The sequence below is a fragment of the Tympanuchus pallidicinctus genome, unplaced genomic scaffold, assembly GCF_026119805.1.
Source record: "Tympanuchus pallidicinctus isolate F22 unplaced genomic scaffold, pur_lepc_1.0 scaffold35, whole genome shotgun sequence".
Classification (NCBI taxonomy): Eukaryota; Metazoa; Chordata; class Aves; order Galliformes; family Phasianidae; genus Tympanuchus; species Tympanuchus pallidicinctus.
This window is the reverse complement of record NW_026294753.1, coordinates 1656466-1683910: the sequence shown is the minus strand read 5'-3', so window position 1 is coordinate 1683910 and position 27445 is coordinate 1656466. Positions and strand designations below refer to the sequence as shown.

Sequence of the window (27445 nt, the reverse complement as noted above, 5' to 3'; positions counted from 1 at the left end):
CACACAGAAGTGCAGAGGAATACCATCCCTGCTCCATACCCCATGGGTAGAAACGTGTGTCTGCCAACAGACTGCAGGCAGAGTGAGGAACTGCACTCCTTCCAAGTCCCGAATGCCTGAGACAACTCCAGGGCTGTGAAAACATTTCTCCTTTTTACCTTATTTCCCCTTTTCCCAACAGTGCAGGGGTGGGATGCTGCCCAGACCCTCCTGGGTGCTCCAGAAGCAAAAAAAGAAGAAACCACACCGCGCTGCCATTATGAGTATCATTTCCAGTGATTTCAGCTAGAACGTTCACAGTGCTCACACACCCATGAACATCTGAGCCAACTGCGCCTCGTCAGGACATGCTGAGGAGTCCGGACGGTCACCTGAATGCGGGGCAGAGCAGTTTCAACGCTTCACACGGAGCGTTAGGAAACGAAATGAGAGTGCGGACACCGCCCGACAGAGCAGCACTGCGGCACGGCCACGTGCGGGGCTTTAATGCGTCTGACGACAAGAGAGCAGATCTTACAGTGCTAAAGCAAGTCGAAAAAGGGGCAGAGCTGCTTAACAAAGGCAGAGGGCAGCGGGAAAGCTCCCACGGAGCAAAAAAAAAAAAAGGAAAAAAAAGAAAAAAAATCAAGGAGAACGTTGTAAAACGACACAATAAAGGCGGGCGGGTTGGGAAAGCGGGGGTAAAAAAAAATATGCAGAAACACCAACAATTGACGGGAAAGGAAGTATACGGAGCTGCCGGAAATAAAGAGAGGCAAATAAATAAATAAATGGAAGCTGACGGGTCGCTCCGCAGGAACCCCGCGTGCCTCGCAGCGTGCGGGAACCTCCGAACGGCTCCGGAGCGCTGCGGGCACCGGGGAGCGCTCAGAGCAGCGCCGACACCGCCGCGTCCCGGCCGGGAGGGGCAGCGCCGGGCCGGCAGCGGAGGGCAGAGCGGAGGGCGGCGGGGCGGCCTCGGGAGGAACGCGGCGGCCGCTCCGTCTCCGCCGTCGCGAAGCACGTTGGGGGAAGCGGAGGATCCCTCGGAGCCGACGGAGCGCGGCCCGAAGGCGCTTTCTAGCCGTCCCGCCGGGTCCCGGCACGGCGGAGCGGCTCGGCCCGTCCGCCCGGCCTCGCCCCTCGGGGTCCCCCCGCCGCCACGCCGCGGTTCCCGGCCCCGCGAGGCGCCGTGCTGGCAGCGCGGACAAAGCGGATGCCTCGAATTCCTCCCCACCCCACAGCGCGGGGCTCCGCCGGGCCGGGACCGCGGCACCCGTGCGGCGCCCGTCCGCCCTCCGTGCCTCCCCCCTCCACCTCCTCCTACCTGCGGCGGGCCAGGCTTCCGCTGGCGGCCGCCGGGACGGGCCGGGCCGGAGCAGCCGCGGCGCGGAGTTGGGCGGCCGCAGCCCGCGGGGCCGTGCTGGAGCGGCTGGTCCGGGCGCTGACAATGAGAGGCGGCCCCGGCGCCGCTACGTCACCGCGAGGGGAGCGGGGCCCGGCGGGGCGGGGGGCGGGAGCGGCGCCGCCGGGCGGGGCGGGGGTCGGGGGCCCGGCGGTCCCGAGCCGTCGCGGAGTTTCGCGGCCGCCTCCTCCGGACGATCCGCTCCGTGCGGCGCGGCTTCCGCGGGCTCCGCCGTCGTTAGGAGAAGCGAGGAAGGAGTTTCGGCCATTTTGGGGGAAAGAGGGAGCGGGGCGGCCGGAGGGAACTGCGTGCAGGGTGAGCGAAACGGGACGGAGCGGCGGGCGACGGGGGGCACCGGGATGGGAGGAAGGCGGGGAGCGGCTCGGGGCCGCAGCTCTGCGGGAGGATGGAGCGGCGGCCCTCGGCCCGTCCGGAGGTGCGGAGCTCCGCGGCCGTCCCGCCGCCGCTGCCCGTCCCGAAGCGGGCGCAGCTCCCGCAGTTTGCAACGCGCCGAGGAAGGAACGTAGGTCGGATGGCACCGGAGCGTGGAGGAAAGTTCATCCTGAAGGGCTGCCCCACACCGTGCCGCCTCTAGCTTGGGACGTGGCGCTGAGCGGAGCGGTCGGTGATTCAGCTGTGGCTGCCTGTGGTATCATAGAATGGCTGGAGATGGAAGAGCCCCTCAAAGGTTCAACTCCCAGCATTGAGTGCAGACACGCACAGCTCCATCAGCGCTCAGAGCCCCTCCAGCCTCACCTTGGGTGTCTGCCCCTATGAGCAGCCCATTCCAGTGCATCACCCTTATTGTAAAGAACTTCTTCCTTATATCCAATGCTCTCTTTCCATTTGAAACCATTCCCCCGTCCTATTGCCCTGCTAAAGAGTCTGTCCCCTTTCTTACAGCCCTTTCAGACACTCACAGAACCGTAGGTCTCCCCGCAGCTTCCCCTTCTCCGGCTGCACAGCCCAGCTCTCAGCCTGGCCTCGCAGGGAGGTGTTCCATCCCTGGGAGCATTTTTGTGGCCCTTCTCTGGATGCTCTCCAGCAGCTCCACGTCTCTCCTGTCCTGAGGACTCCCCATCTGGGCGCAGTGCTGCAGGTGAGCTCTCAGCACACAGCAGAGGGGCAGATCCCCCGCTTTGGATGCAGCCAGGGTACGGTTGGCTGTGAGCTGTCGTGTCCAGCTGCCATCCATCAGTGCCTCCTTTTGGGCAGGGCTGTGCTCCGTCCTTACATCCCCAGCTCATACTGATGGTGATAGTGTTGCTGTGACCCAGGTGCAGACCTTGCACGTGGTTTTATTGAACCTCATGAGGCTGATTCCAGATGTAAGGGGAATACTGGAACAATCTGACTTGAGGGGAAATAAAGGAGAACTTTATTTTGGAGTGTTTCTCTGAACCAGCATCCAAGTGGTGACTCTAGTGTGAGGAAGAGATGGGAAAACCAGGGAATGACCAACATCGGACATCTGCTGTGATGTGGAAGTGTTGTGGCTGCAGCTGATGGTACCAGGGCTATAGCAACAGAGCTGCAGCTACTGGAGAAGGTATTTTGGAGAACAAAGTTGTGTTACGTGATGTTAGAGAAGCAGAAAGATAGGCCTTAAGAAATTAAATATGATGCATGACCTAAGGGAAATGAAGAGAAATAAAGAAAAGCTAGCTGCCCTTAGGAGCTGTTTTGTGTTGTTTCTCGTTCATGGGGACTTAGTACAGTCAATGGAAGCATCAAGCAAAGGGACAGAAAGGGACAAGTGGAAGTGAGGATGTAACAAAGTGATGGAGGCAGACGCGGCTCTGAGCTGGACGGAGGGGTTGGCAACAAGGGCAACCTGCCAAAAAATTAGCAGGAGAGACAGGAACAATGTGAAGGGAGTACAACTCTGAAGAGTAAAGGGGACAGAAGTGGAGCAAACTACACAGGCTGGGACAGGAAGAGGGGCAGAGGCACAGGGGAGGAGGGGGTATGCCTGGGGTTGCTTGCAGGTCTCTTTCTTACCCAGAAAGACTGCAGGGAGAGTCTTGTCTTCTTATGGTGCCAAGGGTGCAGAATATAAATCATGTGGGCAGATGTGATTAGAGACGAAATGCGGGGGGCGGGGGGGGGGGAATAATAAACACTCATAAAATTATGAATAATAATGGGGAAGCAACAGGAACTGTCAGCATGTCTGACAGTAAGGGACCGTATGGGTGCAGCAGGCTGGAACAAACAGAAGTAGCTCGTGCTGGTTTTGCACAGCTTGATCACATGAGAAGTGCCTGGCCACGGGATGCCACAGACACCAGAAGCGTAAGCATGGAAAGGGATTACAGAAGCTTACAGAAAACAGATTTTTCTGTGGCTATTAAAAATGTTTCTGAGTCGTCTTCCAGTCCACAAAGTCCATGAAGTGACTTTTCTGCTCTTGCTCTGTATCTGCAGTCAGTTTAAATGAGGTGCCTGAGTCAGTCTAACAGCTTGCTGATGGTACGTGCAGTTCTGCTCCTGTCCTCCTGCAGCTATTTGTGAATGTGCTGCTTCTGGTGCACCACTTCTGGCATTCAATCTGTTCATTAAACCAGCGGAAAATGAAAGCAGAGTGAATACTGTTCTGCCAGTTTAGTCAGTTGAATCAGCCCATGGGTTTATGAGCCAGCGGCATCCATCACATCAACATTGCTTGGCTTTGTTGAGCCTCATGATGTTCACCTCGGCCCATTGCTCGGCCTGCCCATGTCCCTCTGGCTGGCTTCCCTTCTATCAACTGCACCACTCAGCTCAGTGCCATCAGCAGAGTGCTGAGGGTGCACTCAATCCACCACTGATGTCATTGGTAAAGATGCTGAAGAGCACCAGTGCTGAGATGGAGCCCTGAGGGACACCACTCCCCCCTGATCTCCACCCGCACGTGGAGCCACTGAGCGCCTCACTCTGGGTGCAATCTTGTTTTTCTATGCAAAGAATTTCTTATAATGGCTGCTGGGATTCTTATGTTATTACCTGATTGCAGGGATTTGGGCTTTAGTCACGATAAGATCCTGATATTTACTGCACTGGCGTCTAAAAGCTAATGCCATTGGAGGAATGCTTTCTATCATGTCTGAAAGGAGGTGGTGACTGGGGAGAGTTCCTGGTAATTGATAAAGGACAAATGTCTCCAGCTGACGGAATATCCTGCCCTGATATCTAATATCAAAGCAGGGAACATGCTTTGACTTTCATTTAACAAATTCTTCTGTTTTGAATAAATCCTACTTAGTCACAGAAATAACTATCTGCTGGGACAACCGCAGTACATTCTTCTATTACAAGTTAAAATGTGTTTTACTTTGCCCATGTGCTCAGCATTACGAGAGTTGCATCTGAGAGAATCCTAGAAACCACTCAGCTCTTGTGTCTTCTGTGAGATGAGTTCGTGTGCTCGACTGCGATCCACAGACCCTGAATGACACAGTAAATATGGACATTGATCTCTGACATGACAGCCTCCTCCTCTCAGCTGTGGGCTGTTCTTTATCTAATGTTTACGATGTCAGCGTTGTCCTCTGCCACTTCCATGTTACTGTTTGTTTTCAAATATGAATTCCTGAAGCGCTCTATCGAATATTTACCGGCATTAAGAATGGTGTGACATTGCACTGTGTGCCTTTTTGAATGAGTCTATAGAATAGGCAAAAAATAGCCTACTGCAGCTTTTGGTATTAGCTTATAATTAGCCTATGATAGGCTGGAGCAATGGGCTGAATGTGTGTGAGGATCACCAAGGCTAAATGTCAGGTCCTGCACTTGGGTCACACCAAGCCCACACCGTGCTGCAGGATGGTGGAAGAGTGGCTGGAAATTGCCCAACAGAAAAGGACTTAGGGGAGACCTCATCGCTCCCTGCAAATCCCTGAAAGGAGGCTGTGGTGAGCTGGGCTGTGTGCTCCTGGGTGACAGTGATGAGAAGCGATGGCCTTAAGTTGTGCCAGGGGAGGTTTATGTTAGCTATCAGGAGGAATTTCTTCATGAAAAAGAATTGGTAGAGACTGCCCAGGGGAGTAGTTGAGCCACTGTCCCTGGAGGTATTTTAAAGATGTGCAGATGTGGTGCTTAGGGACACGGCTTAGTGGTAGACTTGGCAGTGCCAGGTTAATGACTAGACTCAATGATCTTTGAGGTTTTTGTCCAACATAATTGATTCTATGATTCTGTAATCGAATCAAAGAAAGGGTTCAGCTCACTTGCTGTCCAATTTAACAGTGTCTTATGAAAGCTTGAAGAACAGTAGTGGATCATCTTTCTGCGCTATGATATTTTGCCATTCTATTCAACATCAGAAGTCTTAGATTAAGAGTAGACTTGTCAGGAGAAGTACAAAAGCATAATTGATCCAGATGAGGCCATGGGAGCAGACCAGCTCAGAGGACCCCTCAGGACCATTATCTGTGGTTTTATGATTCATGGAAGTCCTCACATTGGGCAGATGAACCAGCAGGAAAAATGCTATGGAGACACCTGGGAATTTGCCTTGGCTTTAGGTACTGCTGCCAACTCAGCTCTGTGCAGGAAATGCCAACCCACTACATCAACAACCAAAATGCTCTTCTAGGAAGCTTTCTTTTAAACAATGTCACTCCCCAGATAGTGAAGGACAAAGTTCACTATTTCAGCTGTTGAAATAATTCAACAGTTTTTATATTGGGCATAAAATCATCTGATACTTATCAGATAACAGATTTGACCTGGAGTCTTTTGCTCTCCAGCTGTGCTCTGAGTACTGGACTGAATTGTCCAGGTTTGCTTCTCCTTTCCTCCTTCCCCACTTGGTTTGTATATGTATGAAGACAAAATGTTCCAGCCAGGAACTATCACAGGGCTGGGGAAAGTTGAGCAGCTCATCATTATCCAGCAATTATAAGAAGGATGGCAGATGGGGGGTTTCCAGGCATCCTTCTGAATGTTGGAAAGAAACAAAGGACTCTTTGGAAAGGACACCTAGACAGAAGGTTGAAGCTCAGAATGGCTCAGAACATTGGTATGGAAGCAGAGAAAATACCTCTCAATACACAGAGATTAAATGAACAGGAAGCTTCTTGCAGGATTCCTTAGCACACGAGTTTCCAAATATCCCGTTTTCCATTTGCTCACTGGTCTTTAATCCATTTAAGCTCTCATCTCCAGGACTGTTAGCAATAATGAAGGAATCTCAACTCACTGACTACCGAGAACCAACTATGAAGGTAAAGCAGAGTAATTTTTGCCCACATAGCAGGCATAGACTATGACATCCCCTCCTCATCACTGTGAGCAATTTCTTCCTTATACTTCACATCCACCCCAACGACCTTAATATTGAAGGAAGTTTTTCTTGATATTTCACTTCATTCTTTCCAAATTCCCTGATCTCTTGTCTTACCTCTATGATTATGGAGAACAGATTATTTACTACTTCTGGCCAGTTGTCTTTTCCCTATCTGAAGTCTTCAGTTTTCACTCACTCACATCTTTCATCCCCAAAGGCTCACAGTATCCATGCATCACTTGAAGACTCAATTCTCACAAAGGCTGAAAAAAAAAAAAAGCTTTTTCCTGGCTCAATCTTAAGCACGCAGTTGCTTCCTAAGGGAGCCTGAGTGCCCAGGAATTAGACACAGCAACGTTCAGCTGTCTTTGCTGAATTTACCTTCACTTTCTATAGCTATGGAATAAACATTACCAGAACCAACAATTGGTCCTGGCTCCATTCTGAGGTCCCAAAAATTCCACATTGACACTGAACATATTTTGTTTCATTTTGGGCATGCAAAAAAAAAACCCCCAAAAACCAACACAAAAATAACCCGAAACAACACAAATGTAAGAGCGAGGTGCTTTTCAGTAATGTTCATGCTATTTATTTTGTAGTATTTCTGCACTGGCTATTGCACACATGATCAAATGTGTAAAAATGATTGCCAACAGTATGTCTTCTTTCTGCAGTTTACCAAAATTGCAGCTTCAAATTCACATTTGTGAAGTGCCCAGAGAACTCACATGCTTGCTACATCTTCATGCCCTGCTGCCTGCACTCAGGCTGCCTCCTGTTCTCTGCCACAGCTGCTAGTTTTATCAGTTGCAGATGGACAGGTAAGTGCCACAGGAAATGCAGGTGGCTAGGTCCCATTCTCCAGAAACCTTCTAAGCCTTCATGAAATGCTGGTAATACACAGCAGAAGTACTGAAGTCCTCCAAATATGCATAAGCTTTCCTCCCATCAGGTTACAAAGACATGACAGACTTGGCAGCATGTGCCATCTTATTCTAAATGTTGCTCTGACAGTACTGCCTCCTATTTCTGTCTGCAGAAACTGGAACAGATGCAAAGAGTACAGCAGCACTGCTTGATAGAGCAAATTCTCAGCTACAGAACACTATTTTTCAGTATATCCACCACCATTAGCTGTGCATTTTCACCAGCAATGAACAAGAGCTGCATGCCACGCTCTAAAAATCTGTGTGGCTGTATCCAGAATGCAACTCAACTGTTTCATCACTGTCACCTCTGTTGAAATGCACCACTCACCGCCTCACTGTGCTCACATCTGGGTCTCCAGAAACATTCCAAAGTGTCGATGAATGTCAGTGGGTGCCATTTCTTCCTGCATGGAGGAATTCAATGACACACCTTTGCTATATACACACTTCTGTTTCAGACACCGTTTGTCAGACTGCTGCCACAAGTCATGCAGCAGCAATATGTAATGGGATATCGGCAGGAAGGTTCAACTTCTACTGCCATCCCACCAACACCCACCTCTGGCATTGTGGGCCAACACTACAAACCAGGAGGCATTACTTTCAGAGCAGCCCTGCACAAACTCAGCTTTCTGTTCTGTCTTTCACCTGTTGCAAACTTTACTTCATCTGTTGATATTACGCATAAAAATGATCACTGCAGAGACCACAGACAAGTTATCTTATGGTATATAGAGTCCCAGACAGAGAGAACCCAACTTGCCAAACCAAACAGAGACATTCCCTGTTCCATGCACAGCACAGGGATGGAGATCACCACTCTGCACCCAGGAATCAAAGCACAAAAAAATCTCAGGGGAGGCTGCAAGATTGTGCAAAGCTCAGTAACGCAACAGTAGAGGATCAAGACGAGCACTTTTTGAAATGTATTAGTTTTTGGAAAGCCTGTTTGAATTCTTCATTAAAAGCTGTATAAATGACGGGATTGATTAATGAGTTTAAGTAACCTAACCACGTAAAAAAGTCCAACAGGATGGGATGAAACCAACATGCGTCCTGGCAGATGGGCAGGACGAGGGACATGACAAAGAACGGCAGCCAGCAGAAAATGAAAGCTCCTAGAATAATTCCTAAAGTTTTGGTGGCTTTCCTTTCTCTCGCAGCAGAAATTCTTTTCCTCTCCAGAATACTATCTGCAAGTTTTATTTGAACGTGATTGATAAATATTGGGGAGCCACCAGAATGGGAATGCCCTTCGTGAAGGCTTGCGTTAATGGAGCAGAGGGAAGACCCAGCAGAGCCAGTTATCAGGTGTGCAGTAGTGAATCGTTTCCCATACACTGAGGGTGGCTTCAGGATCCTGGATCGAGCTGCTACATAAATTCTACCATACAATATCAGGAGGAGCACAGTCGGAATGTAGAAAGCTCCACAAGTGGAATAAATGGTGTAGGAAATCTGATCTGTGTTCACATTACACTTTGCGATTTCTTCGTGAGCTTTCACTTGCCTCCAAAAAAACGGTGGCACAGAAATACTAATGGAGATCATCCAAACCACGGCGATCATGAGCATTGCTCGGCCAGCAGTCCGGCGTTTGGCATATTCCAAAGCATCTGTGATAGCCCAGTATCTGTCCAGCGCAATAACACAGAGGTGTAGGATTGAGGCTGTGCAGCACGTGATGTCTGATGATAACCAGATATCACACAGCACCTGGCCAAAGGCCCACGTGTGGGTGACAGTGTAAGCGATACTGATGGGCATCACGAGGACGGACACTAAAAGATCTGTTACTGCCAAGGAGCCAATGAGGTAATTTGCAGGTGTGTGGAGCTTTCTAGTAAAAAAAATTGTAATAACAACAAAAATGTTTGCAAGGATCGTTGCCAAAGTTATGACAGACAGAAGGACCGACAGGGATATCTTCAGCCCTAATAATGTCCTTTCATCCAAAGCCAGCGGTGGTTCAGTAGAATTTAATGACTTATTTGCTGAGCTCTGGAGAGAGAGCTCTGTCGAAAGGTTATACTGAGTCATCCTCTGAACTGATTTCAGTTTTCAATGTAATCTTTCCAGGATGATGAAGAAAGATGCTCACCTTTTTGCTGAATTACAACTTCTCATACTGGAGCCCAACACTGAAGAAAAACCAACTTGTTGAAAACAGCAGCTGCATAAATCATTACTGGAAAGTGAGAGGCTGCAATAGAAACATCTGGGCATGTGACCTATGCCCCAACATAGCTGGGACAAAGCTATCCTCAAAAGTATTTTCACTTCCACTCTAACATCTGAATGTCCCACTTCTGGTATTTATGAAGATCTCTCCTGGTAGAGTACCCAAGAGACAATACAATACTGCCTGGATTCCTGATGTAAACCTGATTTCTGCACGATTTGTAGATCAGAACCTGCTTCCAAACGGTGCAGAGCTCAGTTCTCGTTTATTCCTCCAGATCATTCTGGCTTTCTCTTCATCAAACATCCAGTCTTCAAATGCTGTTTTGGGAACCAGTTCTCAATGCGTCGGTGCTGAAGCTCGCAGCATGTTCCATGTACTGAGATGCTCCTGGTCTTGCACACAGTGAATGACTGCAATGACTGGTGGTGCTTCCCTCGAAAGAGGAAGAGTGGGGCTGGTTAAGAGGATCTGCAAAAAGAAAGTGAATGTTTTAGCTCACAGTGGTGACAGGATTTGTGGAAGTTGAACTGTGACAGTATACAAACAACAGACTTTCTGTAAATTTCTTTAGATTTCCTTCATGTAACTGAAATCTTTACGAACAGAGAACATCCTAGGGCAGATTTCCTTGAGATCTTTTGGTCAGACCCACCCACGAGTACCAGAACATCACTTACTTATGGCAGCCCATGCTTTCTTGACAGAGATTCCAAATGTAGGTCATGAACAGTTCTAAAGCACATCCCCAGGACTAGCAGCAGAGACGCTGAACTCCACAAACAAAACCCCCAGACCAGCTTCCTCCCAGCCACGGAGCTGAAACGCTTCCAACAGCAATAACTTGCACAGCTTCACAGCCTTTGACAAAGAACTGAGACTCACGTGGTGAGGAATCTGTAGAGCAAGAGCGTCCATCCTATGTGAAACACCAATGTGTCAAACAGTTTCTCTTGAGCTCCTAACACTGCACAGTGCTTCTGGTTTTCTGTGATTTTTTTTTGGTAAATGCTCATCTTCTGTGATTCAAAGTTACTTTCAGTGATGCTGTTTCTTTGTAGGTGTATTTTTTCAATAAGGGACCAAGAAGAGTTGCATATTTCATAGTAAGCTATGACTCTCTTCAACCAGCTGTTCTTCTTAATGTCCATTTTTGTGACTGGGCAAAGGTTAAATGCATGGTGTGCAACCTGCTTGCCTGGGCTGCATATAGGTATGCTGCTCTAAAAGTAATGCCTCCTATTTATTTCAGTGAAAAATACAACAGCAACATTGAGCTCAGTAAGTCTGTTTGATAAATCAAAGGAGGTGATCCTCCCCCTCTACTCTGCCCTGGTAAGACCTCATCTGGAGTACTGCATCCAGTTCTGGGCTCCCCAGTACAAAACAGACAGGGATCTCTTGGAAAGAGTCCAGCGGAGGGCCACCAAGATGGTGAGGGGCCTGGAGCATCTCTGCTATGAGGAAAGGCTGAGTGAACTGGGTCTGTTCAGCCTTGAGAAAAGAAGACTGAGAGGGGACCTCATCCAGGTCCATAAGTATCTAAGGTGTGGGGGGCAGAATGGCGAGGCCGGACTCTTTTCAGTGGTGAGTGGAGACAGGACAAGGGGAAACGGCTGGAAACTGCAGCATAGGAAGTTCTGCACCTATGTGCACAAGAACTTCTGTACAGTGAGGTGACGGAGCACTGGAACAGGCTGCCCAGGGAGGTGGTGGAGTCTCCTTCTCTGGAGATGTTCAAGACCTGCCTGGATGCCGACCTGTGCAACCTGGTAAAGGGAACTGCTTTGGCAGGGGGTTGGACTCGATGATCTCTGGAGGTCCCTTCCAACCCCTACAATTCTGTGAAACCAAATTCTCATCTACAGAACACTATTTTTCATTACAGAGGTGACCCTCTGTTGTTGTCAGCACTGCTGAAACTCATCACCCACCCTCACTGTGCTCACATCCTCTGTTTGTTCTCCACAAACGCCTACAGACATCAACGAATGTCAGTCTGTCCAACTTTTTCTGTAGGGAGGAATTCAGTGACACACCTTTGCTCCATGTGCCCTTCCATGTCAGACACCATAGTGTCAGTGTGCCCCTCTGCTGCCAGCTGTCACACAGCAACGAAGTATAACAGGATATTGGTGGGAAGGTTCAACCTCTACTGCTGTACATCCAACTCTGACATCACGGACCATAAAACAGGAGGCATTATTTTCAGAGCAGCCCTCATAAAATAGATAATATAGTTGATATATATAATTAACAAAACTTATTTTAACTGTTATTATTGTTATTAAAACATAAGAAAGAAAGAGAGCAACAGCACCATAAGACTTGTGGGATGTGTGACCTCGTACTGTGAAACCAATGCATCAGTGCCTGGTTCGATGGCAGTGGCTGCAGCTGTCAGCTCTCATGGTGTTGTCAGAGAATTTGTTTAAGGAAATTTTACTCCTCCCGTGTTTCATCTTTAAAAACAGCTGTTCACAAATGTTGTCGCCTTTTGGCAGGATGTACAAGAATGAGGCATGATTGTGAAGTGTTGGATAATTTTCTCTGAACACAAGAATGGACGTGGCAAACAGAGCCCAAGAAATCCAGTGCTCTGACTCCAACTGCAGCCAATACATTCAGCTCAACCCTGTGGCCCTATTCTGACACTATTCCAACTCTGATACATCCTTTCTGAGACACAGGGACCTGAACCACACACAGTGCTGAAGATGTGGGTACAGCACAGATGAACATACAGCATTAACAGTCTTTCCTGTTCTCAATTTCTTTCCTAGCAATTCCCAAGAGTTGTTTTTTTCCATCATCACAAACCACCGATCTGTCATTTCCACTAAACAGTCCCAATTAATATAATTGCAAAGGCATGAGTGGTAACATCAGCATTTTTTTTCCTGAATGCTCACTTCTTGCATCTCCCTGTACTGAACTCCTTCTCCCATGCTTTACCTGACATCCTTTGCAACTCTGCACAGTCAGTCCTTCTTTTAAATACTTGAAAAGCTTCGTCTCACCTCGGTCCTCACACTCTCCAGATCACTGGTAGTCTGAGCTTTCCTTATTTACCTTCTTTAAGGATCTCTGGCCAAGAACCTCGCCCAAAATCTCCTGAGAAACCCAAGTAATTGTCTCAATTGGACATCGACCAATCCATACACTCCACAACTTCACTCAATGGCTTTGTGAGGCAAACTAACCTCTGCAAAAGCCATTTTCACTGTTCCCCAGAAGACAGTATTTACTGTATGTACAGTAATTGCAGTGTTTATGATATTTTCTGCAAAGCAGCCAAGTACAGACTTCAGGTTTATGAATACATCAGGTCTCTTTGGGAACTACGTCACAGCAGCTGTCTTACAGTTGCGTGTAAAGGGAGTTTTAAGTATTTTAAATAGCGGTTGAACACCCTTCTTGATCCCGTTGTACCTTGGATCCTGAGTTGCACTGAGCTCTTTGGCTTACAGCTACCTGACTGTGAAGATTTGTTATTCGTTTTGGCCAGAAATAAAGGTTCCATTTGAAAACTTACCCTGGATTTTCTTCATCAGACAGGGATGCTAAGAGTCAACCTAGTTTCTCTGTGATAATTTTCCTTTCTGTTCTTGATTTCTTTTTCATTTCCCTATTACCATCCCTTTGATTCTCTGACTCAATAGCTCATTTCAGAGCTGTTGCTTTTAGAGCCTAAGAAATCTCTTTACCTGAACAGCAGGCTGATCGCACATCCCACACGGGAGAAAACCTAAACCAGAAATATGAGACAGAATGATTAGCAATATTCATTTTTGTTCCCTACTTAGAACTTTTCCTTGGGTATTCACTGTGCTGACATGCAGACATATTCCCTATGTGATAAATGATCACCAGGGACTACAGACTTCTGCAAAACAATCAGTCAAAATATTTTTTCCCTAAGAAGCAGTAAAGTGCCGCAGCAGGGTGTAATGTGCAGAACTGGAAAATATTTTTGTGATATTCTAAATAAACAAACACTCACTGTGTAGTACCTGAACAGAAGCGTGATCCAGTTCGGTCAGTCATGAGCTCCACAAAACTGACAGGCAGAGCCCTGGGGTACCAGCGTGGTCAAACAGGATGGCCATAAAGCTCTGGTAAAACTCACAGCCCTGCTATAGCAAAGATTTATGCATTTGTTTAATACTATAACCTCACATACTATCACTGAATGTTAAATTCATTGCACTGCTAAGAACATGCACGCACGTATCTTTCAGAATCAGGGACTCTAAATCTACTTTTAGAAGCTCTTTTGAACATAATTCCCTGTGATGCCAATTTTAGAGACTTTGTGCTTAGTTTGTGTGAGTTGACAGTCAATACTGCTGATATAAAAAAAGTGGTGATGGTATTACCATTAAAATGAATATATTAGTATGTGAAAAACATAAGTTATCATCAAGCTAAAATGAATGTCTTTCCAATGGCTTAATATTTAAATTACCTTTTATTCAACTAAGGGAAAATCCTGAATAGAGACAATTGAATTTCCTGTTGAAAAACAGAAAGAAAAAAATTAGTTTTCTTAAACCGCACACATTGGATAAAAAAAATTATCTAGAGCAATCACTAAATTAAACAACACAGTCAACTTCAATGTCAAACATGTAGCTGCTTATGAAGGAAAAAAGAACACAAATGCATTTACAAGAGCTGTACATCCTGGAATACTGTGAGCCCACGTGGCACATTCAGCTGAGAGCAATCTTCCAGTGGGACGTGTTGCTTACATAGGGCTTAAATGGCCTCTGGAGCAGGAAAAGAGAAGCAGTGGGTAGAAACAGGAGTTGTTACCATCTCTAGATAGCATTCTTGTCTCCACTACGTGCAGTTTCACAGTCTGGGTAGCACATGAAGTTATGTTTGCAGTGCTGAGTGCAGCAGCCACGGTGGTTCCTCTGCTCTGGTCTCTACCAGGCAGGACTCAGTGTGTTTTCATTCACCACTCTCAAGATGGAAACCCTCTTGGATGAGGGTTCTTTGGTCACCCTCACGTGTCACCTGGTGCCCTCGGCCATGGGACGTGGGTATTTTTTCAGTTCCAGGTGCCTGAAGGGAAGGTGGTATCACAACATACCATGGCAGCAGGTAGATCAGGGCTGCCCTCTGCAACTGCCTCTCTCCTTCACCAGAGCCATGACCTCGTTCATCCACCTCCAAAAGCACTGCACACTGCACAGGGAGGGACCTTTCGCTCAGGTCCTTCATCCACACATTCAGTCGTTTCTAGGAAGATCCAGGAGGTGCATAAGAATCCTTTGGTATCCTGGAAAGATTTGAGGAATTCTTTTTAGTTCCTTCCCAGAGGAAAAAAAAAAATACTTAAACGGAGAGACAGTTTTAGGCAGTGTGCTGTTATTTAACTTAACAGGCAAAGGGTGAGCACAGTTCATGGTCTTGAAGGTGAAGAGAGGTACACATTCAGAGTGAAAAAACATTTTGGCTGTCATCAATAATATTAATAATACTGTTATCATAACCCGAGGTGCTTACCTAAAGCCAGGCAGCCTTGTGAAGGCGCTTTGTGCTTCAGCTCTGTGGTTGAAGTAGGGAATGGAGTAGCAGTGGGAAAGCAGCAAGGCAGGGCTGTGCTTCTGGTGAAGCTCCACGCTCAGCTCCAAGCAGCATGCTGGCAAACATGAGGTTAACGGCACTAAAAGATGACTGTGACAGAGTGCCATCGTGTGGACACCGCACACCTCAGCTGCAGCCCAGCACGGCGGATGGGGAAGATAGGAAGATTTCAGCGCAACCAAAGTCACACATTCCTGTCTGTTCAGAATCTGGCTGCCATTTCTAGAGAACAGGATGCTGAGAACAACCTTATGGTGCAGCCTACAACAGCTTCCGAGAATGCTCAGGGGCAAAGAGAATGCTTTGGTGTGACCGTGCAGATCTGGCTGGAGCGAGGCAAAAAGTGCATGAAAAAATAGACTGAAATGGAAATACAGACTTTGCTCTTTCAATGAACGGAGCAGGGGGAAAAAATAAAAGGAACAAGACGAAACATCTTTTAAGACATTGAAAAATGTTTCTTTTGACTTCAGGCTAAACTCAGAGGAATTAAAGTTCATTCCTTCCCCCGTAGCTGGGTAACAACACAAGGAATTGCAAAGGGATGGCTGAGAACAGAGCTATGCTCCAGGAGATGAGAGAAAATCCATTTGCTCTTCTGCCTTTTCATATCTGGGTTTAGTTTTTCATGTAAATGTTGAATCTTGCCAAAATAAACGAGGTAGGTTCTGTCACACTGAAACCTGGACAAGCAACGGAGACACAGCGCGACCCAGCAAACAGCAGATGGCACTCCTAGCAGTAATTGCACACTTAAAAGAGACATTCACAGGAGAAGTCAAAAGAGGGAGCAATTTCTGAGCCAGTTTTGTAGATTTGGGACAACTGACTCCAGTAAATAGCATCCGAGTGCTTGCAGAGTGCTGCTTTGAGACCAGATCCCAACACCTGCTCAAGCTTTAGAAACTGCCAGTCCATAGACCATAGTTAAAGCAGGATGCAGCTTCTGGGAGAAAGCAATCCCACAATGTACTGCACAGAAAACTCAGGGTCTGTGTGAAAGTTTAAGCTTGATAGCATCAGTAAAATGGGGTCTGACTGTATGGCTTACACACCTTGGTGCGAAGGACTGAGTGTGCCTCAAAAGTAACAGTAACCAAACTAGAATCCTGGCTCTGGATTAAACTGTCTGAAATGCATACAGGAAAGAATAACATTTTGCAGAAGCTGTGTAGATGAGAGAGAATAAACCTGACAAGAAAATAACAGGCATATGTCCCTTGCACAATAAGTAGGATTAGGCAGCACGGCGTACTGGAATGGCTGCCACACTGCCAGCGTAAAGGAAGAAGATGAACAAGTATGGGAAGGGATAGTTTAAGAGCAGCAATGTGAGTGCTGTTATTTGCTATCCAAGGCACATGAGCTAGTGAACCAGTGAATGAGCAGTTTGCACCTTGCAAAGAAAGGAATCTAGAATGGAATAAGCACGTTCATGTGATGAGGAGCTGCTTTCACCATTGGGTACAACAACAAAACTAAGAGCAAAACAAAAGCAACCTGCAAACGTGTCCCTGGGAGAGAGGAATGAGCACAACTGCAATTACTCATTTGTTTTCCACTCAAGCATGGATCATAAGCTTGAGTGGACCACAGGAACCTGATTTGCTCCCCATCAGGGACATGTGTTAGCAGAATTAGTGATTAAAACTTCTTTAGACACGGAGCTCAATCAACAGGAGCATAGTTTGCACCTGAATTTCTCATGTGTTGAGGGAGCAGCACGCAGTGCTACTGGCTAAACTGGTTATTCTGATTATTCAGGATGTTTCTGAGATCTCAGGAGTACTTTGTTGGCATCAACACCAAATTACTTTATATTATTTGCATACACTGCCATATCCTGCAAGCAGAAGCCATAGCTAGTTTGCACCTCCCTGACCTTTTTTTTTTTGCTCTAAGATGACTTCCTCAGCATTTCTTAATTCAGCATGCTGTTGCACAGGCACACAGGTTTTAATATTTCACTCAGCTTTCAAGGAAATACCAACATTTTCTCTCTCCTGTCTATACACACACAAGCTATCCAAGCCACCACCACTACACCTTGTGACTCAACGTGTCTTACGAGGGGTCTTTGGGCAACCTGATGTAGTGAGAGATGTCTCTGCCCATTACCAGGGTTGGAATAAAGGCTCCTTCCATCCCAAACCACGTAATAATCATCATAATTGGTTCTGCAATAATCACAAAGAAAGGCTAGAAATTAGCAAGCAGTGATGCTGGTAGATGCTGTAGCACAGAAACATCCTCTACAGTACATCACCAAGAGCTTCTTAGGAGGAAGCAGGAGCCAGAACACTTAGTTCTGAGAGCATTACCTGAACTCCATCAGCCTTGCAGTCTCTGATCACAAACACACAATGCAAAAGCTCCAATTAATAATTTTTTTCCTCAAATTTTCATTCCCATTATTCCTCAACGTCATATCAGGAGTGGAATTGTGAGGGCTGATGAGATACGGTGCAGTGTGAGATTAAATGTGACAAATGAGATTCACACCACCAAGCAGAGCACATCACAGACATCAGTCCATCACTTGTCTTCAGTTAACTCATGGGAGGAAAGATCATATTGGTGCATACTAAGTCATGAATCCGATTTCTCTCCTGTAAGGGAATTTCAGACCATTACTCAGATGTAGGTGAGGGACTTCCAAGCACATTTGGGCAACCAAACCTCCCTATGAAGCCCAGCACATCAGCACATAGAGATGAGGTTCTGTGAGCCCATGCCCCAGAAGAGCCCACAATTCTTCTCTTCACACCTGATGGGATTCATCACCAGAGGTATCCTGAGCCAACACACTGAATTCCATTTAGGAAAGGATGGTGTATCACTGTGACAACATCCTTTAGATGATGTCTAGACTTTAGACTATTGTGAAATACAGAATTTTCCCCACGTATTTAATGGTGCTCTATTCCCTTCACTTGTAAGTCTGCAAGACTTTGGTGTTCATTCAGTGGAAGCAATGGGAATTAGGCTAACACAGAGCGCTCTGAAAAAGACCATGGCATCCAAAGGAATCAGTGCTCAAGCACTGGCCCTCTGAAAATCAGCTGTAGTCTATAATGCTGGACAGAGATATAAAAAAGAAAAAACTCTTGCAGATTCCACCCAAACTGTCTGTGCTCAGTTCAGCAGTGTGCTGTGCTTTGCAGAGCATCTGATGATGCTTTATTTAATCTGATTTCAGTATGTGCAGCCATTCCCATGAGACTCCAATTCTGAGCATGGGGTCCACTGGGATTTTTCAGGCCATCCACACGCACTGAGTTTCACCTTTCTGCTTCAGCCATTTTTCCTTGCCTGTCCTCTTTTCCAATCCAGTATCCTACAGCTTTGCCTGCAGAAGCATCTGAAAGGCACTGGGTGATGTCCCACTATCTGCAGTCATGACTTAAAAACACAAGGCATGATAGTAAAAACATTAAGGTTGGAAACGACCTCTAAGATCATCCAGTCCAACCATCCAAATACCACCAACCTTGCCCACTAAGCCACGTCCCTACATACCACATTCCTGAGGTTCTTGAACGCCTGCAGAGACAGTGATTCTACCACTTCCCTGGGCGGCCTGTTTGATAACAGCAGAATGATGGTAGAATTGATAAGCCTAACTATGAACAATTAATCAGAGCATCCTTGTGCCCCTTGCTCCTCATCTTCCCACATATCGCCAACTTAGGGAATGAGGTGGCTTCAGAAGGCAGCACACTGACCACTCATTCCCCACCTGGTAAATAAAGTCGATAGGCACATTTGCAGAAGTATGGCCTTACACTTCCTGGAAGAAGCATTTATTCACCTTGTACCTCCTTACCCTCTGTCCTGGAGGCAATTCAGGAAGAAAATGGGATCAACATTTGGCTGAATGCCCTCATCTGGAGCACGCAGCCAGAGAGCACTCAGAGCCTTACCAACACCACGCAGAACATACTCTGCTGTGATGGGAAGAAGAAAACACAGCAGTTGGCACTGCTTTCACTAATGGCTTGGTTAATGAAGTGGATGGCGTGCTTCTTCCAGTGATACAAGCTGGTTTTAGCACGCAGGAATAAGAAGGTTAAATGTGAGTTAAGAAACAAGCAGCTGCCCGACTGCGTGACGCAGAGTAACCAGCTCCACACTGTAGGACCAAGAGGTACCGTCAGCAGCATCAGCAATCTGACAGCCCTTCCAAGTGGCAAAGACTTTGGCAGATGTGTAACTAGGAAAAAACCTCACACAGATCTTATTTTGTTCATTTTGGACAAACAGGAACCCTGTGTACACTGAGCCCTGGGCACTGCGTTCCCAAGATGATATGGGCTACATAGAAAGAGGACAGAGGAAAGCAGTGAGAGTTATCAGAAAAGTGGACCTATGAGAATAAACTGAATTAACAGGGATGTCTGGGCCAGAAACGACGCAGCTGAAAGAAATGTTCAACAGTCTTTACATGCATGAAAGCCTGCTACAGAGCATAAGGAAAAGCCCAGTCCCCAAGGCTATGGCTGCTCTACTGAAGGGAGGCAGGTAACTGCTCTTGGGGAAACCTGGCAGAACAGCAAAGCTCTTAACGGAATTGCTTGGAGACACCATAAAAAACTTTCCATGACAGAGATGTTAAGGACAAATTAAATCACCTTTCTGAAATGAATTTCCAAGCAATCCAGCACTGGGAAAGCAAAGTGGATTGGAAAGCACCTTTTCCCCTGAGTATAACAGTGAAAAATAGCAATCCAAGACGGTGCTAGTGCTGCAGAACGTTGCCACTGAGATCTGGAGCTGGCTCAGGACTCAGCTTTGTGGTACTGCGGTGCTCCAGAGAAATTAAGATAACTGTTATTGTCTTCAAGCACAGACTGGTGAGGAACGCCACAACTGTTTATAACAGCTGTCACTGGAAACCAGGGCTCCCAGTCTCCACCACTTCAGAGCACGACCAGGAGGAAGGAACACTTCCATGGCTTTGTAGGATGATTACCAAAATGTTCTCTATCTTGATAGAATGCTTCTGCCCCAACAACAGCAACTTTTTTCACGTTCACTAATTCTCTTCCCTCACCTCTCACTGCACGGTGATCCTCATTATGCTGCCTTATTATTCAGCCCCTACCATACAGACACAACATCCCCAAATATTCAGTCTTTGCTCCTTTTATTCCTCAACATCTGTAAGGCAATATGAAACATCATTCCTATGTATGACCAGCTAAGTGCTCTTCAGACATAGAAACACTCCTTATTAGAGTATTTACAGCAACAATAATTATTTTCCCCCGATTTAGAATGAGCTCCCTGATTTACAATGAGCTCAGAGATGGTAAAGGTGGTAAATTCTCCCCCATGCTGCTGGAGGTGATATGCAGGATGGGAGCTGGCAGGACAGACAGGAGCACCTCAGACATCATGCACTGCCGCCCTGGGGAATCACAGAATGTGGGTTCTGATCTGTGTGCACTCTGAAGGACGTCTCTCTTGATGTGCACTGCCAAATGCACTGCCCATGCTATCTTCGCTATCTTCCCTCAAAAGGCAGAGTAAAGACCAATCACTTTTTATGGTAATTTTTACATCAGGATGGCTGCACAGAGCTGTATGGAGGACAACTTCTGCAATGAAAATGGCTGCAGGACAACTGTGCCTTCTTGCAGTGTACAGACCAGAATGACATCCTTGCCATTGACTTTTGTTCTCTGCCATCATGCTCACTGTGTAAGACAAGCAGGCAGACCCAGACATCTTCCTGCGTTTTGAAGTGCTTCATTTAAAAATATACTTTACAGAACCCTAAGAGAGCTGCAAACCAGCATCACTCACAGCACAGCAGGCTGGATTTTTCCATTTTCTGATTCTCAGACATTTATTCACACATGCCTGCATTACATGGGCTCTATTTCTGCCTCCCTGGAGCCTATCAAAGGTGTGACACAGGGAGTGACCATTGGCTGCAAAGAAGACACAACCATCTGCAACACAACAATCTCAGGAAAAATGAGAGTGATGTCTCTGGGAGGACACTGTTCTGAAACCATAAGGATCTGGGAAAAAAGCAAACGTTAGGGTCAATACGAAAAACAGACCGGCTGTTTGATATTTGCTCATTTCAATATTTAAGCACACACGATGCACAACCTAAAGCCTTCGTTATCATGCCATCTTACTTTAGGGCAAACCCACACACACAAAAATAACAACAAAAAACAAAAGCAGATCTGTCCTGAGAAACCTCCATCTCAGCCTGCAATGATCCGCTTCACAACCCACTGACACCAGCACAACAGAGCAGAAGTTACAACTGCTGGCAAAGGTACCCTCCTACAGCCTCTGGGAAGGTTTATGACGGAAGCTTCCTCCCCTGGGATTTATGTCAGCCTCACAGCTGTGGTCTCTCAGAGGAAACTCAAACCTCCTTGAAGCCCTTGGCTTGAAAGTCTCATGCCTACTGCATACTGGAAAAATCAGGGCCACCTCGCGAGCACGAGGCTGCAGACCTCATCATTGGCTGTTCTGTAGTTCCACAGACACTCCTGCTCTTTGTGGTAGTACCAAAACCCATCCACGAAACTGGTCCCTACCTATTACTTGCTGCAACTTGCACGGTCACATATTCCACATGGGCTCCACAAAAGGGTTTTCATCTGGAACATCCCAACTCACATCTGTGCAGGTACAGGGAGCGAGCACCTGAATAGTGGTGATTTTTGGCTACATTGCACCTGAGGCAGAGGCCAGGCAGCTGGGTCACTGGGGTACACACTGGGATGGGAAGGGACAAGGCTGTGAGCACTGCAGTGTGATAGAACGTTGACATGTGGCCACCCAAGGATCTCTCAGATCAAGTCACACCAAATTTATGCTTTCAAAGTGGTTTAATCCATTTACCAAATATCCCCCTACAGCCGGGGGGAGGAGATCCCCAATAACTCTTCAACAGGGATTGGTGCTCCTCAGCACCTTTACCAATAACATCGATGATGGGACTGAGTGCACCCTCAGCACTTTGCTGATGGCACCGAGCTGAGCAGTGCAGTTGGTACAATAGAAGGAAGGGACACCAGCCAGAGGGACCTGGATAGGATTGAGAGCTGGACCCACGTAAACCTGATGAGGTTCAACAAGGCCATGCAAGGTGCTGCACCTGGGCCAGGGCGATCCCAGGTGTGTGTGGGAGAAGAACTGCTTGAAAGCAACCATGCAGAAAAGGCTTTGGGGGGGTCTGGTGGAGAAAAGCTGGACACGAACAGCAGTGTGCACTTGCAGAGCAACAGTCTGCAGCTGTACCAACAGTACCTTGGGCCGTCTCAGCAGAGGGGTGGCACTGAGCAGGCAGGTTTGTCCCCTTTGCTCTGCCCGCATGAGGTCCCACCTGCAGTACTGCATCCAAATCTGCCTCCCAGAGCTGTGGGTGCCCCATCCCTGGAGGTGCCTGAGCCCACAGATGGAACCTGGGCAGCCCGACCTGGTGGGGGCACCCAGCCCATGGCAGGGTTAGTGCTGGGAGGTCCCACGCTCCCCTCCGACTGCAGTCATTCTATAACTAAAACTCCAAACCGCCCGCCAGAGCGATGCGTCCCATACCCCTACGGGATAAACTGCGCTCCCGTCCTCGTCCGGCGTTCCTCACCCCCCCCCCCGCCCGCCTCCTCCGCCAGCTCCCATCCGTCCCCCGCGTCCCCTCCAGCAGCGCGATGCGCCCCGGACCCCCGAGCCGCGGCCGGCGGGGAGCGAGCGGCCACGAGGAGGAGGCGGCGGCGGCGGCACCGGCTGCGGACCCCGCGGCTCTGCTCCCCTCGGCAGGTGCGGGAGCCAACTTCACCGGGGCAGCACGAGCGCCCTCCGCCCGACCGGGCCGAACCGAAAGGAACGGAACAGAACCGCGGCATTGCCCGCCCCGTCGGCGCTCCCCCGGCTCCCCGCTCACCTGCGCTCCCGCCGTTCTTCTCCGTGCTGCGGCGGCTCCGGCCGCGCTCGCCCTAAATAGCGGCGGCCCCGACTCCGCCGCGCCAGCGCCGCTCCGCTCCGCCGCGGGGCCCGGCTCTCCTCGGGCGCGGCGCGGCGGCGTAGCGGTTCGCTCAGCCCCGGGGGCCGGGCCACAGCCGGCGCGGAGGGCTTGGGGCGGCCGTCCCAGGCTGCGAAGAGCCGAGAGCTGGGGCTGCTCTGCCGTGAGCGGCAGGGAGGGGTGAGGATGGGGTTGGTCTCCCTCGCCCGGAGTGGCCCCACACGGGGTTGCCCCGCATGAGCTTTGTCGTAGAGTCACGGAATCACAGAGGATCCAGTTCCGGGCCTCCTGATGCGAGCAAGGCTGCCAACCAAGAGCCAGGTTGTGCTGCCATGGACCCCAACCGTGGCCCTGAGAGCTTCCCGGGATGGGGCACCCGCAGCTCTGGGCAGCAGTGCCAGCGCCTCACCGCCCTCTGAAAGAAAACTTCCCCTGACATCTAATCTAAATCTGCCTTCCTTTAGTTTAAAACCACTCTCCCTTATCCTATCAATATCTGCCCATGTAAACAGTCACTCTCCCCCCTGTTTCCCTCCCTTAAGTACTGGAAAGCTACAAGGAGGTCTCTCAGAGCCTTCTCTTCTGCAGACTGAACACCCTCAGATCCCTCAGCTTTTCTCCATAGCAGAGTTCTTCCCCCGAACTCTACACACACCTGGGATTGCCCAGACCCAATGCAGCACCTTGCACTTGGCCTTGTTGAACCTCATTAGATTCACGTGGATCCACTTGTCCATCCTATCCAGGTCCCTCTGGCTGGCATCCCTTCCTTCTACTCTATCAACTGCATGGCTCGGCTCGGTGCCATCAGCAAAGTGCCACACTGACGCCACTGGTAAAGATGCTGAAGGTTACTGGTGCTGAGATGGAGCCCTGGGGGCCACCACCCCCCACCACCCCCCACCACCCCCACTGACCACAGCGCTTTGTCCACAACCACCCAACCAATTCCTTACCCACCAAACAGCCCACCCTTCAAATCTGTATCTCTGCAAATTAGGTGTGGTGTAGGACCATGCCAAAGGCCTTGCACGAGTCCCAGTAGATGCCATCAGTTGCAATTCAGGTAGGGCCCAAGTCTTGAAACAGCAGTGATAAAGTCAAAGCTCCTTTGCAGTATCATTTGGCCTTAAAAAGATACTAAATTAGACACTGCCAACCAGCTGTCTCCATTTCCCTCTGGCAGCTAATTTACATATTGGATTATTTTCAAGAAACAGCTAATCTCATGTTTTTTGAACACTTACTACCGCGGATAGCCAGGCTCTGCCATCTCCACCACCTTGTCTCTGCATGATGGGCTGAAACTCATTCATGCTCAGGAATTGTCTGACTTTGACTACAAGTCTGCTGTAGCTGCCCTGAGCTCAGGCTCAGAAGGAATTTCATGCTCTCCAATTTTGACCTTCCTTTGGCACCTCTGATTGCTGGCTGTGCCCAGGAATAGCAGCATCCCATCCACCCTCCCTTGTAAGAATGCATTTTTAACACTGGAGGGACTGCGTGTTGTGTAAGTCAGACAGCTACAGCCTCTCACCTGGAGCTCTCACCTGGAATAAGAGGGAATTTTCAGGCTGTCCCACCGTGGTGCAAATCTGATACAAAAATAAATAAGTAAAATAAAATAGATCTCTCCCTGCAGCATCATTTGACTTCCAGAGGACACCGAGTGAATCTTCTGAGCCTCCAGAATTTCCTGGAGACAGAACAAGACCGCCGTAGCTACAATGGCTGTTCTTCAAAAACCTCGAGAAGATGCCTCTCAGTTTATTCTCCTTCCAAACAATGTGGGTGTTGTTTTGTGGGTGGAAATGTGTTTGGTGCGATGCAATGTGCAAGGAAAGAGGTTGGTCTTTTACGTCTCCAGCTGAAGAACAAATTCTGCCCTTGGGCAAGAGAAGCTTAAAGGAAATCTTGCAGAGCTCTGCAGCAGAATGCAAGATGGTCTCAGAGCTGTGGCCATCATAAGCTGTCTCATTGCTGTGCTGTCAGTCACTCAGTAGGAGCAGAACGTTTGCTTGCTGCAGCCATTGCTCTGCTGTGCCGTGGCCAATAGATGTTTGATATTGTTCACAAGCATTACTTCCATACAGAAAAAACGTTGTGGTTGGTGGCTTTCTTAGACTGTTGTGGGAAAGGAGACAGTTTTGGGGTGCAGACCAATCTTCAGACATTTTCAAAAAAGGGAAGAAATACATTTTTTCCTTCTCTGAGTTTGGTCACCTGGACACTTTCCTGCCTTCTAACAGCTACAGCTCATTTCACTCGTGCTTTATAAGGTCAAAATCAGCTGTATTTAATATCCTGTGTTGAATGTTCCGCTCAGAAAAATAATGCAGCTATTCCTTGAGATATGTTATCGTTTTGGGGCGTGGGAGGCAGGGGAGCTCATGCAGAGAGGGAATTTGTGCACCTGGAGACGCTGTGAGTGTGCACCAGTGAGACAGGCGGATCTACAGATAAAGGGCCTCTGAAATGAGTCTGCTTCTCAGTTTAACACTAGGAAAAAAATATGTCGGTGCTGGCAAGGTTGACAGAGTCACAGAAGCGTGGTGGTGATGCTCAGTCTGCAGACTCATGTGTCAGAGCAGTTGTAGCTGTACATCAGTTTAGCTCAGGTACATCTGCAGCAATTTGGTGCTGAGTGAGGACCTTTGAGAAGATCTGGGCTTTTCCTTGGGCTGTGGGACACAAAGACAGCTTTGCTGAGCTTCCACTCTGCAGCCATTTATTTGACTTTCACACGGCAGATTGCATTTTTCCTTTTCACATCGAGCCTACTTTCCAAAGGTACAAATCAGGAAGCTGAAGAGTTTCCAATAGCATGTTTTTGTGAGCATATCTCAGTTCATTTCAAAGCCAACATTTCATAGGAACCTAAATATCTGTTTTCCAGAGAAAACCATGTGGCTAGAACATCATTTGTTCAAAATGTCAGTTCTGTTCTCTCTTCCTCAAATTAGAGATGTAATCATTATTTTTTGGGTGCTTTTCTTTGGATACCTTTAGCTGTGTGCAAAATGACTCTGCAAGCCGGTGATATACAGCTTCAAAGTATGAAGCAATTATTTAGTTGCTAATGTATGCAAAGGAAAGCTGGGAAATAACAAGGCTAAGCTTTAATCTGCTTGCCAGCTCAATGAGAAACCAAAGTCGTGTCTGGTCAGACAGCCATCAGGTGACCTGTGCAGCTTGTGGGCCCTTAGTTGAGCCCCATCCCTGGAGGCATTCAAGGTTGGGTTGGATGGAGCCCTGGGCAGCATGACCTGCTGGTTGGCAACCAGCCCAAGCAGGTGGTTGGCACTGGATGATCTTTAAGGTCGCCTCCAACCTGAGCCATTCAGTGACTCAGCTGACACTGACCCATCTAATTGTTCTCTTGTTGGTTTCATACCTTTCCATGGCGGTGTTTTTTTTTTCCCCCTGAAAGCTCATTCTCCATCTCAGCAGTCCCACCTCTCTGACTTTGTTTTCTATGCTGTACATGTCTAAGACTTTCTCACCCCTCTTTCTCACAATCTTTCTCTCAGCTGTCTGAGGTGGTGATGCAGCTCTTCCTTGGGTCCTTGGCACATAGACAGCTGAAGCCCCAGAGGAGGCAGAGGTAAAACACTACAGAGAGAATGAAATCTCATTCTCCAGTATCGCACATGAAAGTCTCAACAGCACTGGCTAGATTGCTGATTGCTCTGAGGTGCACCTTTTGGGTATTTGATTTCAAAGGGCTCAGGTTTTTATTCCATTGCTTCAGAAGATAGGCTGAAATCTTGAGTTTTTTTGTTACTGTTGCTATCCTCACCCTAAATCCAAAACACAGCACCGTGCCAGCAACTGGGAATGAAATTAACTCTATCCCAAACAAAACCAGGAGAAGATGGAGTTATTTTACCGTTCTCATCGAAGCTCTCAAGAATCTGGGGGCAGACATGGACCTGCCTCTGCTGGTGCAGTGCCATCAGCCAGCAGATGGGAAGGGCAGCAGTCAAAGCAGCTGAAGTGAATTCTAAACAACAGCAAAGCCACCATCTGAACTCATCCTCTTCAGAAGGGAAATGACATTAACGTGGCTGTGTCCTGGGTGGCGTCCAAG

General features: G+C 48.0%; 2 protein-coding genes across 11 annotated transcripts in view; both read right to left on the bottom strand.

Moving 5' to 3' along the window:
• LUZP1 (leucine zipper protein 1) overlaps positions 1-1421 on the bottom strand; it is a 35110-nt gene extending 33689 nt beyond the window's left edge. Inside the window, exon 1 of the mRNA XM_052699171.1 lies at positions 1307-1421. The gene's annotated coding sequence lies outside the window, so the exon portion shown is untranslated. The remainder of the gene's footprint in view (positions 1-1306) is intronic.
• Positions 1422-7225: 5804 nt separating this feature from the next.
• Positions 7226-23408, bottom strand: HTR1D (5-hydroxytryptamine receptor 1D). Of its 10 annotated transcripts, none has more exons than XM_052699223.1 (6): positions 23278-23408; positions 14522-15057; positions 14236-14282; positions 13771-13903; positions 13475-13515; positions 7226-10238 (listed from the first exon to the last, which is right to left on the bottom strand). In XM_052699223.1, exon 6 carries the CDS (start codon positions 9623-9625, stop codon positions 8489-8491), a length of 1137 nt encoding a protein of 378 aa, XP_052555183.1. In that variant the 5' UTR covers positions 9626-10238; positions 13475-13515; positions 13771-13903; positions 14236-14282; positions 14522-15057; positions 23278-23408; the 3' UTR covers positions 7226-8488. The 10 variants fall into 10 exon arrangements, with proteins under 10 accessions (XP_052555183.1, XP_052555182.1, XP_052555180.1 ...); XM_052699222.1 differs by having other exon boundaries at positions 14522-15420; positions 23278-23398; XM_052699220.1 differs by lacking the exon at positions 23278-23408 and adding an exon at positions 15285-22486.
• Positions 23409-27445: the final 4037 nt, after the last annotated feature.